At 35.8% G+C, this 21412-nt stretch overlaps 1 protein-coding gene across 7 annotated transcripts in view; it reads right to left on the bottom strand.

Moving 5' to 3' along the window:
* Window positions 1-21412, bottom strand: part of Gria2 (glutamate ionotropic receptor AMPA type subunit 2) — a 133342-nt gene that overhangs the window by 6931 nt on the left and 104999 nt on the right. For all 7 annotated transcript variants that reach the window (XM_052731537.1, XM_052731539.1, XM_052731538.1 and 4 more), the window contains exons 7-12: window positions 20668-20835; window positions 20292-20396; window positions 19374-19484; window positions 17328-17534; window positions 16485-16855; window positions 12153-12351 (exon numbers count right to left, since the gene is read on the bottom strand). In XM_052731537.1, the coding sequence (XP_052587497.1) occupies window positions 12153-12351; window positions 16485-16855; window positions 17328-17534; window positions 19374-19484; window positions 20292-20396; window positions 20668-20835 (1161 nt within the window). The remainder of the gene's footprint in view (window positions 1-12152; window positions 12352-16484; window positions 16856-17327; window positions 17535-19373; window positions 19485-20291; window positions 20397-20667; window positions 20836-21412) is intronic.

The raw sequence follows: 21412 nt of genomic DNA on the forward strand, positions 1-21412 counted from the left end.
GCCCCCAGTGACAGACAACCTCCAACAAGGCCACACCTCTTAATCCTTCACCAACAGTCTACCAACTGGAGAAGTATTCAAATACATGAGCCAATGGGACCATTTGCCATTCAAAACACCACTAGGTCAAAAAAGTGTTTTTCTTTTCTGTCTCATTGCTTTCACGTCTGGCAGGTGATTTCATCTATATTCCCATACTTCCTCTGGGAGGTAGCTTTCCCTGACACTCTGTTCTTCTGCTGATATCAGAGCCTAGCTTCTTTGGGCTTCAAATGTTGACTAAGATGAATGGCTCCCTAGGAGTCTTCTAAGTTCTCAAAGTCAGGATGGGACTGATGATACATCTAGACTTGTGAGTTGAGAATCCCCTAGGGTCTTAGCTTCTCCAGTGTGAGACAACTTTTTTTTTTTTCAGTAACCAGACTATGGCATATAAGCCAATCTTATTAATTGCACTTGCACTTAAATGTATTGTAATTCTACTGGTTCTGTTCTTCTAGTGAAGCATGACCAATACAGACACTAACTGATATATTTCTAAAAAATAACATTTTTAGAGAAATATCTATTGGCCATTTAAAGTATTTCTAAAATAAACAGTAATTTTTCATTTGAATATTGAGCATCATAGTACCATTTGTCTCAAGATTAAGCTATTCCAGTGACAGATAAGAAAGAAGAAAAATAGTGTTATTGAATGAATACATTTCATAAAAATTAGTAGATTATAAAACAAAGGCAGTCTTCAAAGGAGACATCTAATACTTTCCATGCAAAGCTAAACCCAGCGGCACATGGACTGAAAGGTCAAACAATTTTACATATTTTTCTTTGCACAGTTCTCACAAATGACCTTAATCCTCTTTCGTAAGGTGACTTTGAACACTCCTTTTTGTTATTCTAATGTATTAATAGAAGGCACAGTTTCCAAAATTGAAATAATAAACTTATTTTAACAGTCATGAGATTTGAGCATTCTTATTATGCCATGGAACTTTCATATTCTAACCTAAAGTTGACAAATTAAGGTGAAGTCAGTTCTTTAAAAATACTGTAAGACAGTCTTACAGAATTGGCAACGATGCCATCCCAGGGTTCCAAGCAGCTTCACATAGGAACATAGTTTAGTTTGGTGAAAAATCTAATGTCAAGTGCAATCAGAGTAAGAGCAGTCTTTGTCTCTGAGATTAATAACTCTATGTTGCCACTGCCTCAGTAGAACAGTTATATTTACAGGTTTGTTGCCATTGCTGTTCAGTGGTCTGTGGGATGAGAAGTTTCAGGTGTTCCTCCCTAAAATGTATCAACATTATTTCCTTAATTACTGTTTTTATTAGCTAATAATTTTTCCTAAATCATGCAAACATGTTTCTATTACTGACAATATTCCCTTTTGAGATCACAGATTCAGAAGCATCCTCTTGTCAGCCAGACTTCCTCTTTGTATGGTGTACAGCTACAGGAATCTTCCTCTGGGAACTCAACTGGAAAGTTTTAACTTAATGATAATCACAGCATCTCATACAGATCAGATTGCTTTAAAAATGGTAATTCATTGACTAGCTGGGGATTTGGTAAGGAAAACCAATCTCCGCTTGTTATTGGAAGCTGATTGACTTGTTTATCATTTCTCCTTTTTCCTGCCTTTTTTTTAGCCTCTACTGAAATATTTCACTGTGTTTGATTTTAGTTACATTGACAGTCTTAATCAACTCCAAGTCTCTTCTAACGTGAGTTCTCAAAAAAATGTGATGTTTAAACATTCAGAACAAATTATAAACTGATGAAAAGGGTTTAAAAATAAAATTGCACAAATATTTTATCTATTTATATATTGAATTGGTCAATTATTCTGAGAAAATATCTGAGGTGCATTAAAGCATTAAATATAAAATGTTTTATAAATGTCGATTCCCTTTGTGAAAGCCCAAATGTTCCATTTCACTCAAAACTTTCCTTTTCCCTACTAGATTGAAGAGTTTTTTCCAAAATATGAATGTATTATTTCTAAGGTTTAAAGCATTAAAATGCAATATAGAAAATAAGTATATTGACACAGTTTTTCCATTGAACAACTTAGCAGCTGTCCTCATCATCTCCAGTCATCAGAAAGTCTGTGCATCTCCAATCATTGAGGGAGTCAGTGTATCTGACACTTCTTCATCTCAATTCTAGACCTACAAGCTCGATTAGGTTAGCTGAGGTTAATTTTATTTGTTTTCATAACAATTTTCTTTTTTAATTTTATTTTTTTGAGATTATAATACAATTATGCCATTTCCTTTCCCTTTTCTCTCCCTAAACCTTCCTGTGTATGCTCCTCTGCCCTCTTTCAAATTTATGGCCTGTTTTATTCACACACACACATACATACACACACACACACACAAGACACACAAACACACACACACATGCATAAATATCTTAAATACATAAATACAAACTGCATTGTCTACATAACGTTACTTACATGTCCATGTTTTCAGGACTGACCTGATATTTCATAACTAATTGATATACTCTCCCCTGGTGAATACTGCTACCCCAAATCTCAGCAATCTGTAGTTACCTACAATTCTTTGTCTATGATTGAGTCCTCATGAACTTTTCACTTTCCAAATGATAATGTCTCTTTGTGTCACCCTTGTTCAAATTATGTTTAGGCAGCCAGCCATGTTAGTGAGACTTCATGAGTGTAGCTTCTGACATTTCTCAGTCTTACAGTAAACTGCCTGTTCTTCTGGCTCTTACTGTCTTTCCTTCCAATCTTCTGCAATAATCTGAGTCTTAGTTGCATGGGTTGGTTTTGGCACCTAACTCTGTATTTTTTATTAATTGTGATTTTCTGTAATGGTCTCTGTTCACTGCAAATAGAAGTTTTCTTGCCAAGGGGTGAGAACTATGCTTATCTGTGGATATAAGAACAATTATGTAGAGTGTAGTTAGGGACAGTGCTGGCTTACTAAAGTTGTGGTTGTAGGTTCTCCACTAAGATCCATGATTACACTATCCCTAGGTAGTGAAACGGGTTTTCAATAACAGGTATGGTTTCCCTCTGTTGATCAGGTTTGTAAATTTCCAATAGGATTAACATGACACTTTAAGTAACACCAATTTTAAAATATTTTTTAAATGATTAGTACTAGCATAAGCACATGCTATGTTCTAACAGGAACAAGACTCAGAAAAATTAAGTACTTTTCCTAAGATGGCAGTTTGTTAGTCCATAGCAGAATCCAGAATAAGATCTTTGATACCCAAATCCTTAATAAATATAAACACACACAAAATGATAAAAATACTCAAGCATAGGATTTAGGTTGACAACATTTTCCCACAACAAAAAGTCCTGGGAATATTCTTATAATATTATAGAAAGTCCACTTAAATAGATGTATTATATATACATATCATAGATACATGATACACATATGTGTTATATGTTATTAATCAGTGCTGGGGATCAAATCAATGGTCTTTTCCATTCTAGGCAAGAAAAAAATCATTAAGGTACATTCCAAGCCCAAGAAATTATATTATCTCAGTCAGAATGAGGAGTAGTTAATAATATTTGCGAGTAAAATTTTAATCTTATAGTTTTCTAAACTATAACAGTAAAACCTGTAGCAAATGGAATTGGTTATGAAAACAAGCAGAAAGTTTCATAAATCCTATTCAACAATAGTTTGGAAGATGAACCCAATAAATGCCATAACTTTTCTGATATGAAGAGAACTATGGAGCTAGTTTGTAAATCGACCTCTTTGTCTTAAGATGAGAAAGCCATCAAGATCATCATGCAGCAGAGGGTAATTTTCTGCAGATTGAGAACTGACCTAAGAGACATTGTGGTTAAGAATGTTGACCAGACACAACTCATTTATATCAATAGGACACTGCCAATGTGTGTCTTTGTGTCTTTGTGTATGTGAATACACGTGTGTGTGTGTGTGTGTGTGTGTGTGTGTGTGTGTGTGTGTGTGTGTGTGATAACAATGGAAAGGCACTACAATTATGAAAGAAGAATGGTTTGTTGACTTGTGTTTTAATTTAAAATCTTCGAGGTTCATTTGTGTGATAAATAAGCCAACTTTAGCACACCACTAGATTGTATTGCATCGTGTATCCAGCCATTTTCATTTAGCAAATATCTTGACTCGTCTCACTCATAGACTGCAGTGTACTGCTTCATATTCCGGGACGTCCAAATCAGAGAAAATCTTAAGAACTTGTGATTTTGGAAAAAAAGACAAACGGGACTGAGTCTAGTGAGTGTGTGTGTACATCTGCATGGGTGTGCAGTAGTACACGGGCATGCTACACATGGGGAGGTCAGAGATTGACCTCAGGTGTCTTCTTCTATCAGTCTCTACTTTAGATCTTGAGACATGGTCTCTCACTGACCCTGGAGCTCAAAGAGTCCTCAAGAGTAGCTGGCCAGGGGCTTTCTGAGGTTCCCTGTCTCTTCCTCCCGACACTGGGATCATAGGTGCACCTCACCATGCCTGCCTTTTTCCCTGGTGCTAGAGATCAGAATTAAAGCTCTTATGCTTATTTGGCAAGTAATTTCCCAACTCAGCCATCTCTACAATCTATTAAGTAAATACATAAAGACATTTGGCACACAGGAAAAATGTAAAAAGACAACTGGTTGTGAATTCAGACAGCATGCAGAAATAAGTCACTTACTAACTTAGACTGCAGCTACTTTTTCTTGCCCAATATCATCACTCTTCCTGCTTCACTTAGAAAGGGTATCTGTATTTTGGGATAAGGTCCTAAAGGCAGCAATCTAAGTCTTCCCGACAAAATGACCAAGGATATTTCATCATTAAGCATCATCTTTCACCTAAATTATTTAGCTAAATGATGTCACACAAATCTTAAAAGGTCTTATAATAAAAAACCCACAGCCAGATATTGGGATCAAAGCTGAAAGATCAGAGAAGCAGAACAGCCAGCCACTATCTTACCTCTATGAAATCCTCAGCCTCAAGAGAGTGAGTTCCTGATTTCTCATGCCTTAGATACCTTTCTGTGTCCTGCTATATTACTTCCTGGGATTAAGGCATGTTTCACCACTGCCTGATTCTGTTTCTCTCATGTAGCCCAGTGTGGCCTTGAACTCACAGAGATCCAGACAGATCTCTGCCTCCCTAGTGATAGGATTAAAGGTGTGTGCTATGTCTAATTTAGTTGCTGGATTTGTCCTCTGATCCCCAGCTAAGCTTTATTGGGTTACACGATATATCACCACAAAATTCCACTCTCTTTGTTTTTGTTATATCAATAATGAATTTCTGGTAAAGAAAAGTACTTGAAGCTGAGGATGATGACTTACTCATTTTTTGGGGTGGGGGTTTACCTGTGCCCCAAAGGAAAAGATAGTTGGAAAGTTCAAAGCCAGACTCGGATGGACAGTAAAGATACCGTTTCAGAAAACCAAAATTAAACAACCAAAAATTAATTTGTATTAAAATTATATAGGATACCTAAACTCTTAAGAAAAGACAATTTCATATATTTTATATTTATCTTTATCATATGCTAGCCATGTAAAAGTATAAAATGGAAATTTCTTTCATGATTAAATTACCTAATTTTGATAAGCTTAAATATTTGTGCCTACCTACAGTTTTGTTTTAATTTCATTTTATGGCATTTTATTTCCTCCATTTCCATTTATTTTTAAAGTTTGTATTACTCTACAAAAATGAGCAGTCACCTTTATAAGAGGATGTGCTTTGGATGAGCACTTAGTAAGATTCAGAACAAAATTGTGCAGAAATGTGAATGATAAATTACTTCAGTGTCATATCTTCCTTCAAATACTAAAGTTATAATTGAAAAGCTTCTGAATTTTAGAAACAAAGTTTATATTTAATTTTGATATTATTCTGATAAATCAAAAAGATGTCACAATTCTATTTTTCTCTGCTCACAGCCCTCAAACATGTTTATTGTCATGGCAACTAGTGTGAAAAAACATCTAGAATAAACACGGGGGGGGGGGAGAGAGAGAGAGAGAGAGAGAGAGAGAGAGAGAGAGAGAGAGAGAGAGAGAGAGATGATTCTTTCATAAACAAGGCAATAAAATACACCAAACCTGAAATCATCTAAGATACTTGTGCATTGTTTTATGATATGCATCTTCCTTTGGAAGCACATAAACAGGATGTCTACGCATTTTTAAAATGAGAGTATTCTTGAATTATGTCAGCGTTGTAACATTTACTGAGAGATTGGCCTCAGCAATTGCTGTTCTGAAAACCAATGCTTCTTATATGATGTGTATGCTTGTGTATGGTCTGTAAGTAAAAGCTTCCTGTGGTCTGATCACAGAGCACTCAGCTGGTATGGCAGGGGGCAGTTTCTAAATGACCCAGCTGGACAGTTGGAGACTAATGACATCCGTGGAAAATGGCTGCTTATCCATGTACCCTGGGAAAAGCTACTAGTTTGCTCAATAATCATAATTCAGTAATAAAATATAGACCCTTCTCAGTACTTAGACTGCTGAAATCACATGTCTTAAGATAGCCTCTTGTTCATGTCTTTAGTCTTCTCTTCCTAAGAAATCTGAGGATCACTGCATGAGTCAAATGGTCCCTAAGCAGGGTAACTATTTTTAAGGGAACCAATGCTAAAGCCGCCTATATTTTGACCTTTTCTGCAGTGTTCCAGGCAGGTTGAGCTGAACAGAGGCATCAGAGCAGACTTGTTCCAGGCTATCTATGTCCTTAAAGCCTTCAGATGAGTAAAATCCTTCCTCAGATGTTCTGTGGAGTGGTGAGAAAATTAAAATGACAGAGAAAGGAAAGCTGCCAACCAGGAGGAAATGATTTGACCTTGTTCTGGGTCATCTAGAGAAGGTACAGGTATGCTGGAGTTGGCAGTGGAGCAGATTACCCTGCCATCATCAATCTACATAACATGAAGGAAGCAGAATCTGTAATAGATATGCCTAACCATGCATGAAGATCTTCGCCATGTTCACTGTACTTTTTATTGATATGTATTCACATTCAGCATTTATTTAATGCCTACAATTTTAGAAGCTATTTACATATTTAAACATGTGTGAAGGACTACAAAGGATCTCTTCTAGAAACATCCTACATATATAGAAATATATATATTGTAGCAATATATGGCTACGCTCAATTTCCAAATCATTTGAACACTGTTTGTATGTACAGCTGATATGCTAAAATCAGCAGATACTTATTTCTGCCCCTACAGACATTGGTCATCTTTGTAACTCTAGCACAGAAATCATTGGCAATATTGAAAATAATGGAAAAAAAGGGAGGGTTCACAAACTAGTGAAATCTCTATTCTGTATGTCATAGAAATCAAGAAATTATAGTGTGTCTTTGCTACTTGCAAGCAGCAAATGTAAAAATTGTAACTTATTGAAACAGTACTTACTATTTTGTAAGTAGGCAAGCCTGTAATGACTAGAACACATGTATATGTGATCACACTTGCATACTTGATTGGATCAGGGCTGTTAACCAGGACCTTGTGTGAGCTGGGCAAGAGCTCTGCTTCTGCTTCAGAATTACACCCCTAAGGGGTGTCCTCTATTGTGCACTTTTATTTTGAATCCTGTTCTTCCTAAGTGTCTTGGTTTTTTTAATTCATTCTGTAGTCAAGGTAGACCTCAAACATGTAACCTTTCTCTTTCCCTTTCCCAAATAAATAAGATTAAAGGCATATACTTCCCAAGCCCAGTCAATTTTATGTAAATATAAACAAAACAAGTGTATTCAATGTCACACACACAGTGACAAAACATTTTGGCCTTAAAGATAATCTCAGGTATTGTAACTCACTGGTAACCATGATCACTGAATTGTAAAATGGACACATTCACAGACACGTAAACACACATACACACACACACACACACACACACACACACACACACACACATGAACACATAAATGCAGGAAAATTTCAAATTTAGCTCATTCTAGTGAGAAACAATTGCATCAATACTATGTAGTTATCATTTATACTGTTTCTAAACTACAAAATATCTATGATGTTGAGTAACAACACTGTAGTTTAATGCATTAAGATCAGAACAATTCTGCTATTTAAAAATGAGAGTAATTTAGGTTCCTTACAGAAGAGAGGAAAAATCTTTACATGGACATTGACTTGGCATGTTTTTCTTTTCTTTTTCTTTTTTCTGGCACTAATAGCACTAACATTTACCAATTGGTCAGGGAGTACACAGTGTGTCTCATCCTCCCAGAGGTGACAACTGGAAGAAACAGTTTGATTACAGTGAGAAGGACTCAGGGTATACAGGAAGACACTCCCACTCCCCTACTGAAAGCCAAACATTGTTCTTTGTGAACTGATAGACCTGTAGCAGGCGCACAGAGAAAGCTGTTGCCTTCTCTAGATTCTAACTTGCTGTGGAAATGTAACAAACACAGGTTGTGCAAAAAAAAAAAAAAATCATTTCCTAAACAAAATTATAGAACTAAGATCTGCCCTATTTTAACGAAGGGAAATTATCAAAATTGAAACTCTAAAAATAGTAGTTTATATTTGAAATCCTAATTCCCTCCTAATTATAGTACGCTACAGTGACACTCTAATTAAGTACGATTAACAACTCCATAGCAGGTCATGGCAGCATAACAGGGCCCACAGGGAGAAAGCTGTAGCTATATAGAGGCCAACTCTAGACCTATACATCTCAGATTTTACAAGGTTGTATTCTACTTTCCCTTTCTTGCAACAGAAACTAAATATTGATGTTGATTTTTTGATTAGTCTTGAGGAGAAACATACATTTTAAATTAGAAAATTTAGAGCTTAAGCCATGCTTCAAAATCTAATGCGGACTCAATCAACTTCAATAAAGTAGTATTAACAAAACCTAATTTATTAAACTTTAGTATAAACAAAACCTAATATTAAATTATGTATGTGAACTCTGAAAGTACTCTAGATTTTGATTGAAACAGCTAATATCACCATAGTACAAAAGAGATCACTCTAAGCTAGAATTTTAATATAAGTTACTTTTACATTAACCAAGTTATTTTATGAAACTGATAATTAAAATTAGATTCATTTGTAAGAAATCCAAACTGGATTTTAGAAATGGACATTCATCTTAAATGTTCTTAAGTCTTATTCATTTTTTAGCTGTTATTTAATTTAGATGGTGTCTCTACTTCTCAAATTGTTTTCCCCAAACCTGAACTCAAAACTTGCTATCACTAAAACAGACATCTGTCTTGGTTACTCATAGATGCTCTAGTAGAATGAACAAAATTCCAAGTTTTAAAATAACAGAAAAAGAAAAAGCTAGCAACACAATGAAATCATGTCATATTAAGAAATGTAATATTAGAACAAGTCACCAGGTCTTTGATCAAGTAGTAAAAACATCAGGTGGCCAGAGAACAAAGCTCATGAGCACATCTTCAATCCACTTCCTCTATTCCATCTTCCTGGTAGGCTGGCCATCATGGCAATCAATTTGCCAACTGTAAGCTTGCCTAGAATATACCTGACATGAAAATTCAAAATCCCCAGAGCTAAAAGATGGTTGAAGAGCTAGACTCAATTTATGGTGAACAATAAGCTCAGGATGAGAAGTAAACATTCCCCTTGAATCCTCTTTCTTTCACAGCAATGTAAAATTTCAACGACACTCAGCTAATAGACTGAGGATTCATGGGAAAATGTTGACAAAACAAATATTTTGTCTTTAAGATGTCTAAACTAACTATGTTTTGCTCAATACATTTCACACAACACTCAGTAGATTGGAGTTCCTTGCTTAAAGGGGAGCCATCACGGATTTTCCTTACCCTGAAGCATGTGAGAAGGAATGAGATACCTTAGTTCCAGCCAAAAAGTTACAGTGTCCTGGAAAAACCACAGGAGAAGACACAGAAGGAAATAATTTCTAGTATTACATCATATGACTCCATTATTAAATATTAATACAAGTGGCAAGTGTGTTAAAAACTAGTCGTAGACTAGCAGGTCTTTGATTTAATCTAACTAGAACTTGGAGAGATGAGCCTTTGAGAACGATAAATTTCAAATCACAAACATGTCATGTATTTCAATGAAAGCATTAGTGCTTTTCTATTTGGTGGTGTATTTATCTTATATTCCCTTTACTGACAGGAACACAATAAGTAGTAGGCTATAAATATAGTCAACCACACAGTGTCTTTCTCTAGCTAAGAAGAGCCTCTGCAATGCTGCATAGACCAAGATCCAGCCAAGGCTATTTTAAGTTCCTTCCAGAGCTGTAATAAGAGACTCTGCAAGGACCTGATCACATTTCAGTCACACAATTACAGTTGATGCTGTAACTTCATATAATCAAATGCGGATGTAATCAAGAATAGAACACAGACACTTAGAAACAAAGCCAAAGGCCTGAGTGTACAGGACAAATCAGTAAAGAACCCCTTTAGCTCCCAGAAGGCATCAAGTTACACAAATTATCTGGCCATTGATTTAACAATGCATACAAAGCAAACAAACCCATTGTCCATGTATATTCATGAGATGTTACCATAACAAAATACACTAGCAATAGAAATTTTCTTTTTAAAGGCTTATTTGGTCAGAGTTCTGGAGGTTAAAAATCCAAGAATGAGCAGCAACATCTGGCCTGTTTATAGTGAGTACCTCCTTAGCTGTATTATAACATGGTGGAAAAGAAATGGTAGAAATGCCCATTTGAAGAAGAGACCAAATGCATGGGAGCCCTCATTTTATAACTCTATAATCATGATAACCACTGGACCCTAACCAGAGTCCTATAAGAACACTCTTAATCCTTTCCCAAAGCATTTCCAACAGTGACCCAATCACCTGTTTCTAAAACAAGCCATACTCGAATAAGGACTATAATTCTTAAACCTTTATTTTTAACTAGTAAGTGTGCAGTCTTCTGATTTAGTGTATTAAAAGTATTGTTATAGTCAAGCCAGAGAACTGCTATATCAAAGTTCTCATCATTCTCATCTATATGTTCAGAGATGAGGCTAAATTGTAGTAAATAGCAATCAGTGTCACAACTTTTGTATTTAGATCTGTAATAAAGCAGATGTTTCTGCTAGAACTTATTTTGTACTATCATTGAGGTGCTAATAAAATCACTGCCTTTCCTTTTTCACATATCCAGGTTACTGTGTACAGTAGCTACAGTTCTGCTCCCAAGCATGTTTCTTCCCATCATAACTTGGTCCCAGCTGAAGATATCAGGAAAAGAGACCTCAGGAAATGCAAGATGAGAGTATAGAAATTACAGTCTACCTCACTGACATTTGGCATGTTGAAAGTCTTTGTCCTAATCTTGAAGCAAATTGGCAATCACCTCACAAACACACTGAGATGTGTGAAAAGATATTTGTTAGCTATCAAACCATATTATGTCATATTTGTTGGCTTACATAAAAATATTGGTTGTGTGAAAATATATTAATATAATGAGTTCTTTTGCAAATGTAAAGAAAACATGGAAGAAACTTATTCTAGCATCAAACCTTATCTTATGATGGATTAAAAGAGAAAAGTTAACCTACATCTAATAGACTCATTATAGTTGTGTTACTTATTGTAAATGTTACAAAGTTGAATACTTTTCCATAAAAGATTTTCATAGAAAATTCAGAATTTACACCCGAAAATCTAATCTGATTCTTAATTTTGAAATAACATACTGGATACAAGCATGATTCTCTTCATGGTAAAATATGCATGATAGATGTAGCCATACTTATACAACATGAAAGAAAGATGTAGCATACTTTCCTTAGAAAACAGTAATAACCTGAACTGTATTTTGTTCAGTTTTATTCAATTTTGTTCCCAAGGAAGGTCTATCAATTTTTATAAAATTAAGATTGCGTAGCAACATTATTTCTTCTGAGGAACCAACAATTTAAAAAAAGTGGAAGCATAGCTACAGTTGAATATGAGGAAAGTCTGAGATAGAGACAGACCAAGAGCTGAAATGGAGACAGAGAGAGACAGCTGGTCCCTTCCACACAGTACTTTCTCATGGACCACGGGAAAAAGTGGGGGGATAATTTATAGGTGTTAAATTTAGAAAAAAACAAACAACACAGAGACTGCAAACCAGAATCACTTACCCTGAAAAACTCTTTAGTGGAGCCAGAGTCTAATGTTCCATAAGCAATTTCTGTTTGCTTAGACAGATCCTCAGCACTTTCGATGGGAGACACCATCCTCTCTACGGTCAGGAAGGCAGCTAAGTTAGCCGTGTAGGAGGAGATTATGATCAGGGTAAAGAACCACCACACACCTCCAACAATGCGCCCAGAGAGGGATCTGATAACAAGTATGAAATGGATTTGTAAAGTGAAATGAATGAACTAATATAAAACAAGTTAGCATTCATCTTCAAATAGCCATTTACAAAAAGTTCACCTTACTATAACTTGCAATATATCTTTTAGTTTGTGAAACTAGAAATTACTAATCATTTTGGTCAAGGAGTACAGAGTAATGAGATTGAGATCTGAGGAGGTATCCAAAGACCTATTCTTGGGATTCTCCCATAATTGTAAACCCAAGTACTTCATGGTGTAAAATTCCACAAGGAAACAACTTCAAGAAATGTACAAGTAGTTCATCTAATATGCATAATACTTCATCTACTTGTGACATAAACACAAACAAGAGAACCTAAGAACAGCATCAAAGTTCATAATAAAACAAAAATTAATAAACTGTGTATCATAAATATAGCTTTAAACATAAAAGAAACTCTCCCTTTAACGCAGCCCACCCCCACCCCACAAACAAGCTCAGTTCCATTAGGTTTTGGGGTGTGCAAACATATAGGTATTTGATACAGTACAGGAGAGAAATGGAAAAATGAAATGATACTAAAAGTAAAACATAACTCTTAATGAATATAAATCAGATGCCTTCATGGTGTGGACTGCTCTGACCCTGTTCCTTTGTGTTTCCTGCTTAAGAGAGAAAGAAAACTCAAAGAAAACAAATTAGATATTTAAAATTTTAAAAGATATGAATCCCTAATGTGAAGTATAAAAAGATAGCAGTTTTGTATGACTATATATACATATAATGTTTTTAAAAGCTTAATAGATTTCCAATATTTTACTTGAAATTTTGAAGGAGATAAATACAGTTTTGTAAATACCAATAGAATTTGTGGTGTTACTTTAAAAGATTTTATGGGATTCTGTATACAATTAAAATATTTGAGGTAGCAGCATCTCTTAAATGTCAAAACATGAAAATTGGGCAACTTTTGGGCAGAATCAAATATATTGGCTTTGATACAACTGAGACAAGATAAAATTTTGTATAATTTGGGAAGAATAAACCACTTTCTTAATACAAAGGGTCTAGCTAATTCCAAAAACTGAAAGCTTTAGACCATCAGTTGCTTAAAAAGAAAACCTGAAGGAATATAATTTGGCTTTCATGCTGAAGTCAATATAAAATATTAAGATTTAAATTAACATGATAGGAAGGGAAGGAAGGTTTAAATATTTTTCACATGGAATCTAAATCAAGTATTTTATAAACATTGCTTCTTGAAAACCCTGATATGGACACAGCCATCCTCCAATGTATCCTATCTGTCCATGCAGCAGGATAATTAAAGGACACAGACCTTGAACTGAAAGGGCGGACTCAGAACCTGGCTTGCTCGAATCCCTCAACACTAAGTTTGATTTTTGTTAAATGCATTTGACACCGCACCAATATCCTACCTGATTAAGAATTGTGCTCATATGCCATTGTATTCTAGTCAGAAAATAAAAACTAGTTCATATCACTTTTCTTTTATTCTCATGCTTAAAAACATTATTGAGAGTAAATATTTCAGTATTACTTTTAACCATATTAATTGTAAAACATATTTTTAGATTTTTATCACTTATCTTTAACTGTTTTAAAACCAACAATTAATTTTTCTGAGAGTTCTGGAGAAATTTTATTAAGAGGAGAAAACTTGGTTTTGATTTGTATTGAAAGTTGCCGCAATCAAAAACAAAGGTTTTACTTTCTATCGCATTTGCTAAAGAATGTGAATGCAGAAACACTGATTTCTTCTTAATATGCATCACATAATGATGTTTCAATGGCATATGGTTTACATGTAGAGATATTGTGGGTATAACAGAGCAGGCTGAAGAATAACAATAATCATTATGGCGTATTACTTTTCTAATTTCTATGTCTTGAAAAATATTTTATAATGAAAAGACACCAAACTTTCTCTCTCTTTCTTTCTTTGTTTTGTAATTTCAGGCAAATTATAGTCACTGAACTCAGTAAATTATCCTAGACTATAATTCCAATGTGTCTTTTCAACATTTTTAATGGAGCTCCATAGCAGATTTTAGTTGGAAAGGGTTGATGGATGCATTCTCAAAATACTTAAAAGGAGTTTCAAAGTGGTCTGTTCATTTTAAACTCTTTTGTTAAGACAGTAATCCACTCTACTGCTCTGCCTTGGAGTGGTCATCACTGCATTCTAAAACATTTCAGTGTAATTCATTCTTTTCTTAGAACAATCATTACATTGACCAATGCTGTTTTTGGTTCAGTTTTAAGTGCATATGGTACATAGCAGAAAAACAACTGCATTTTAATGATATGTATTATGTCTACATATTCTGAAATTTAAAAAATCAATAACAAGGGAAATACCCTAACTAAAAACCTGTGTTTCTTACTAAGAAATTAATGTTATGGAGAGTAAACTATAGTGAGACTCAAGAATGAAATCAAAGCACAGAACAAAACATCCTATTTTGGAAGCAAGTGTAATAAAAAAGAGAAATTGTTTGAATGCCGCAGTGGACCCTGACATGTTCTAGAATAAGTGTGCCTTCCATTCCAACCAAAAAAGCAAAAGATTTTCTGGTGCTTAGCAAACATTAGATAACAAAGCAGCTGTGTGGCCATGCTGTGAGCGGGAGGTGGGAAGGCTCCCAGACCTGGTCCATCTCTGGGAACACAGGACAGTGTCTACTTCATTATAAACCCACACATACTTCGGCTTAACCAAAAGACAGAACACAATGTGTTCCAGCCAAGCACAACTGCCTTTTACTTAGAATTATTGTACAACAATTCAGTGGTTTTACCAATGCTAAGCCACTAGTCTAGGGTTTTATGGACCAGAGTGTCCTCTGACTCCTCAGTTTTGTTATTTTTTCTTCCTTATTCTTAGAAACAGATTTTCATATCTTTAACTTAAATCAGATAACTAAATATAGAGATGAGAGTCTGACCCTTCTCCATGTGTACCTAGGACTATATACTCCTTTACGCATGTCATGCAAACATAGTTGGAATATTTACAATTCATGGAAGGCCTAAATAGAATTCACTGTGAATGTGGAGCTAGGATTTTTCTTTTTTAAAGATCTATATAGTTTGTTTTTTTTTTCTTTTCAATGTGACTTTATAATGCACTACCATTAGAGCTACTGACTATCAGAGAATAAGTGTTTAATAATTTCTGCCTAGAGGGTGCATTTCCCTCTTCTCAGCCAGTGGAAGATAGTAGAGCACTTAGAAAACTATGCATTTTTGAGATGCTTATATTCATTTTGAAATTAATTGCTTATAATTCACGAAGTACTCAAAAACTAACATCTTAATGAATTATCATAAAAAGTCCCTCCCTTGGCTAGTAAAGATCATCTTTGGAATCAAAGGAGGTTAGTCCAGCTCAGGATTTATTTGTCTGAAGAGACACAAGTAGTTATCATTCGTGTTGTAACATAAACAAAAGCAATTGATGATTTCTGACAGATATATGACAATTAGGCACTTTAGCCTGAGATAACCATATCCTGATGTGAAAGAGGTGTGTGAGTCTGTACCATTTAATATGGCACAGGCTTTTGCAGCAAGTCATTTGTTTTCTGTATGCATTTCTAGATACTTGAAAATGTATGATCAACCTTTTTCACAGAAGCCTAAGGTTTAAAAAGTTTAATTATCTCTCTCACACCATTTTCATGAATTGATGTTAGAAAAATAAAGAGATGAAGTATGTTTAGATGAAGTGTTGTCTAGCAAATTGTTGACTCTGTAGGAAATAGCTAACATCGCCCATTTTCCCATATACAGGTCTGTGGATCAACACAGATGACTGTAAAATGAGAATATGCAGCAAAAACACGGTACCCCTCCAAGCAGGCATGGAATGATAGGAACCTTATGCATTTTATAGCCTCTCCATGGTGTATATAATTTCACCAGGGAAACACATGATCAACATTCAAGGAACATTGTTCAAGTATTTCACAGGCTTACGCCAATGGTAAAAATTTGTCCTCTAAGCATCTTAAATTGCTTGGACAAGTGGTTGGCAGCTGGTGACATCTTTATAGTGAATTCATAAACACCATGAATATCCACTGGAGACCTAAAATGCACAAAGTTGAAGCAGGTGAGTGACCAACCTTGGCGAAATATCGCATCCTTGCTGCATAAAGGCACCCAAGGAAAACCAGAGACTATTAAAAATCCCAAATTCATTAGTTGATTCACTACTTTGTGTTTCTCTTCCATCTTCAAATTCCTCAGTGTGCCACTCGTAGGGGCTAAATCTGCTGACCAGGAATAAAACTACACTGACCCCAATGTAGGCAAACACAATGCACATCCAGATCTCATAGGCTAAAGGATCAAGAAAGGAAAAGACTCCTGGTTTGGACTTCTGAGGCTTCTTGATCATGATAGAGATTCCAAGACTCATGAAGGGCTTGGAGAAGTCAATCACCTCTTCTCTCACAAGGGTGATAGTTAATGGAGCAATTGCAATGTCAGCTTTCTGTAAAGGAAAGAAAGGAAAATAACAGGACCCAGAATTATGATTAGAAATGATACATAGCTAAAACTTGGACTGGAAAGGGATGGAACTTAGAGAATGGCAGCAATCAAGGCTCTGGTGCTAAAGAATAAGTAAGAGGGTAATGTATTAATTTACCTAGTATAATAGACAAAAAGTTGACCTATCTGACTTGGCTAAAGTCATTACACATTTCTTGTAGTATACTCTTGAATCACTGGGGTAACCTGTGTGCTTGAAGACAGGTGGAATGCATGTTTCAGTTAATTGTCAAGTTTACTTCTGGCTTCTGCCTCAACCTCTCAAATTCTATCACAGAAATAAAACAGTTTTTTTCTAGAATGTCGTGGAATGCCAACGACTGAGATATGGTTATTTAAACAAAAAAGAGTGGCCATTCTCTCAACAGTGGTTCAAACTGAATTACTTTACCTATAAAGAGATATATACTTACCCCATATACAAGTTCTCCAACCATACCATTCCAAATTTTGGTGTCTGCATCCCTGGCCCCATACTTGCCATCCCCAACAATAGTCAACTTGTACTTGAACCCACAATGTTTGGCAATTTCTGCAGCTAAATCAACACAGTAGCCCTCATAACGCTCATTCCCTTCAAGCATTTCATGATTTTTCTTCATCATAACATATGGTGATTCCTATAAGGAAAGACAATATGTTCACTGATTATCATACTGAATTTTAAAAATACTGTTATTATGTCAAATTCCTTAATAATTACTTGTTATACATAGGTATATGTTAGACATAGATAATACGGTAGACTTTGAAACAAAAATATATAGGCATAGTGCTTCTACAACCAAGCTCCTTAAATCTCTATATTATTGGTCACTAAAATGGTTTATCATATCTGAGTAAGATACCCAAAACCTGTTAGCACATTTTATTTGTAATCATTTAGTATCAGAGAGAGAAATTTGTGCTCAACAGCTGCTACATTCAACTTTGGGTCTACCATACCCTTCTTCAAGGTTAAATGAACACCAGCTCAAAAAAGCTGAGTTCAGGCAAGATCTGGGTTACTGCTGTTCCAAGTACAAACTTCATGTAGGAAAAAACTGCATACACAATGATCCACAAATTGAAAATGGTCATTGTCATGGCAACACACTGATTCTATTTCTGAAAGCTTCGTGTCTCACTTCATCTATGAGACATAATACACTAGAATGATGGTACAAGTATAGCTAGAGAAGCTCTCTCACTAGAAACATATAAGAGAGGAAGCATGATGAAATGATTCAGCAAATCTAATATTGTCCACTTTGGGGTGTTACAGAATATAAATCTAATTGAGTTAGTGGTTCCTTTCAACAGCATGAGGGTGAGAATTCCTGCATGTCCAACTCACACTCATTAAGAGTATTCCACGTGCCACTAATGTTGTATCTAAATCTCTGAGAAGTGTATCTATTTTCATCTCATGTTGTTAGGATAATGAATCCACCAATTTATAACCTCACTATTAAGTAAAGCAGTGTACAATCATCTTATCTCAAAACAATGTCCCTTAGTAAATTCCACTGACATGAACCATGGAAAAGTACTAGCTAGGCCAGAGAACAGGCCACAGGCCCTAAACCAGATGCCCCCAAAGATAAAGAACAGGTCAGATAGGTCAGGTAGCATAGCAACAGAACAATGGGCCCTGACCAGTGACCTTACCACCTAGCACAACAACGATTTGCACGTCTCCCTTCACCTGAACGTATGGCACGTCATGCCCCCTTTCCCTCCTTCCTACCCCCTCCCCCTCCCATGCTATATAAGCCTTGCTGAGGAGAATAAAATTTGCATCTTGATCAGAACCCTGTCTTGCTGTCTTCTTTCATGTCTCCCTGTCCCTTTCATTCTCTCCCTCAGGTGGGTCACCCCCGTTGACACCCCACTGGCCGGGGCATTCCACCTTCTCATCCCTTGCTTAGCATTGGGTTCTCATGATCCACATTTCCTTTCTTTCAATACAAATCCTAGATGGTCTACAACTAGACAAGTTTTGCCTCACTCTCTCAATAGTCACATATTTGGAACTAGGCACATGGTCACTACTCTGTTCAAATGAAGGGTATAAAGGAGATCACATTTGTTTTCCACTAAGAATAAAGAGGGGTTAACAGCATTATTAGATCATAATACCAAATGGGAGTGTAGAGATGAACCAGAGTTGGGTGAGGTTTGAAAGGAAGGGTGAAGAGCAAACAAGACTTTGCTCTGTTGTTCACTTGTGTCAACAGCTGTCAAGGTAGAGTTCAGCCTTCTAGAGGATGAGAACATTCTAAGAGCTTCAGCTTAGCCCATGTGTAATCCTTATGCAGGTAATCATGCAATAAGTGACACAGTAACAAGTATTAGTGAGTTAAAAATTGCAAAAGCTGCTTGGGATAGTTACTACCTTTAAGGTAACCTAAACAGCAAGTTTCCAAGTGGATACTTTGAAAAAGTAAAAATAGAGTTCAGTATATGTAGTTAATTACCAATATTGTGGTGACAACCACAGTTTTATTTTCAAGCCCAGATGTATCATTTCCAGAAGGGAGCTCGGTTAGGGTGACAACCATTTTATCCACTTCACTCCAGTACCCAATCTGAAAAAGATCACAGTTGACAAACATGATGATAAATGGCCTGTCTTTGTGTAAAACATTTGATGCTTTTCAAACCCATGTCTGCACCCAAAGTAATGCCCACATTCAACAGACTTCTCGATATCAGCAACAACTTTACCTTCATTAATATAAATTTGATTGGGATTGAGACAGTTAAAAAATATTCTTGAAATTGGGTTGAATTTGAATCTTCCTATTTTATTATTTGTTTATTTATTTTTGTTTATTTTTCTCAGTACCTTGCTGTGCATCCCTGGTTTGTCTAGAAGTCACTATAGAGCTCAGCTTGCATTCAACTCACAATCCTCGTGCTTCAGCTCCTGCAGTTCAGGGATTAAAGGCATGAGCCAGTGCAACTGGCTCATTTCTCACATTTGCTGGATAACTTGGGTGGTGGGGTAATCATTTATACATGTAAATATACCTCAATAGTGACAATTTAACCAGACTATTTTAAGGGGAGATTTTGAATTAAACATTTAAACATATGTTTACATGACTATTTATTTCTCCTAAATGCATCATATCTTTAGCAGTTGTTTTCTATCTTATAATTAAAGTCTTCCTATAAAAGTTGAAAAACAGTGTAGCATTTCTGCATATAGGTATTAATTATCACTATCACTTACCAAAAAGCACTGATCTGATTCATAAAGCAAATCTCAAATTTGTTTCTAGAAGTGGCTTACCACTGTCTACATGCACTTGCTTTCTGATCCCAGGAGTGAAGTATGCTCATGATGGAATCTGCCCCCAAGACCCTAGTTTAAATTCTTAAAGTTTTACCTTCCGGGGCCCATTTGTTTTGAGCTCCATGATATTAATTGTGTAGTTTATTCTTTTTCCATTCTGGTCAAACTTTATATTTCCTGAGAGACCTTCAACTTGAACCTAATGATGGAATGGAAATAGAGCACAGTTATAAATTTGTTAGATCCAAGATATAAACTGGCAAAATGACTCACACTGACCTAAACAGAAGGTTATTTTAATAGGGTTTCTGCCTACTCTTCAACCTACCTTTGTGCTCTGAGGAAACAACATGGCCGTATGTTCAACATAAGGAATACAACAAAGATGACTTACATGTTTTGGCAAAATAACCAAAAACCACCTTAACGACTGTGTGGAGTCACATTAGCACTCATTCTGTGAAACTGACCTGTTTCAGGGCTCTTTCTATTTCTACACCTTGGCCCCAAGGCACAGCTGGGTTGGCCAAACAATCGCCCGCATTGCCTCTCCGGGAGATTTCAATCCTCTGCTTTCGAAGGTTACGGAATGCTTCAGTCATTACTTGGACAGCATCATAGGTCAGGGCAGACGTATACTAAAAGGAATCACACATTTTATAAGGACGGGAGAAAATTCAGAGCTTTGCTGCACACGACCTTGCCTACCACGCAACACAGGTCATCCAGACTACTCTCACCTACCATGCAGCACAGAGAGCGGGCAAAAAGGTCCAAGAAGTTAAACACACCTCCATCTAGCTATCTTAGAATCGAACAAGAATGTGGATGATAGGACTATGGAACATGTTCTGAACACACAACGTGTCCAAATACATTAATACCTCAGCTAACTTAAGTGAAAGTTTATTACATTTTTTTGAGATCAGTTTCTCATTGAACCAGCACTTTATGGCCAGCTGTGATGATATATAGATTTTCTTTTTTCTTTTTTTCTTTTTTTTTTTTGTTTTTTTCGAGAGAGGGTTGATATATAGATTTTCAAAGTAACAATAAACATACCTTTGATGTCCAATAATAGAGTCATTGGTTAAAATAGACAGAAAATAGGTGATTTTTTTTTTACTCTGAATCTTTAATTCAACTTGGTAGTGCTCACATATACCTTAGAGTGGTGTTAGACCATTTATTTACATTCTCCTGTATGTTTCTGGT

This window comes from Peromyscus californicus, unplaced genomic scaffold, assembly GCF_007827085.1.
Source record: "Peromyscus californicus insignis strain IS unplaced genomic scaffold, ASM782708v3 Scaffold_9__1_contigs__length_137607984, whole genome shotgun sequence".
NCBI classification, from domain to species: Eukaryota; Metazoa; Chordata; class Mammalia; order Rodentia; family Cricetidae; genus Peromyscus; species Peromyscus californicus.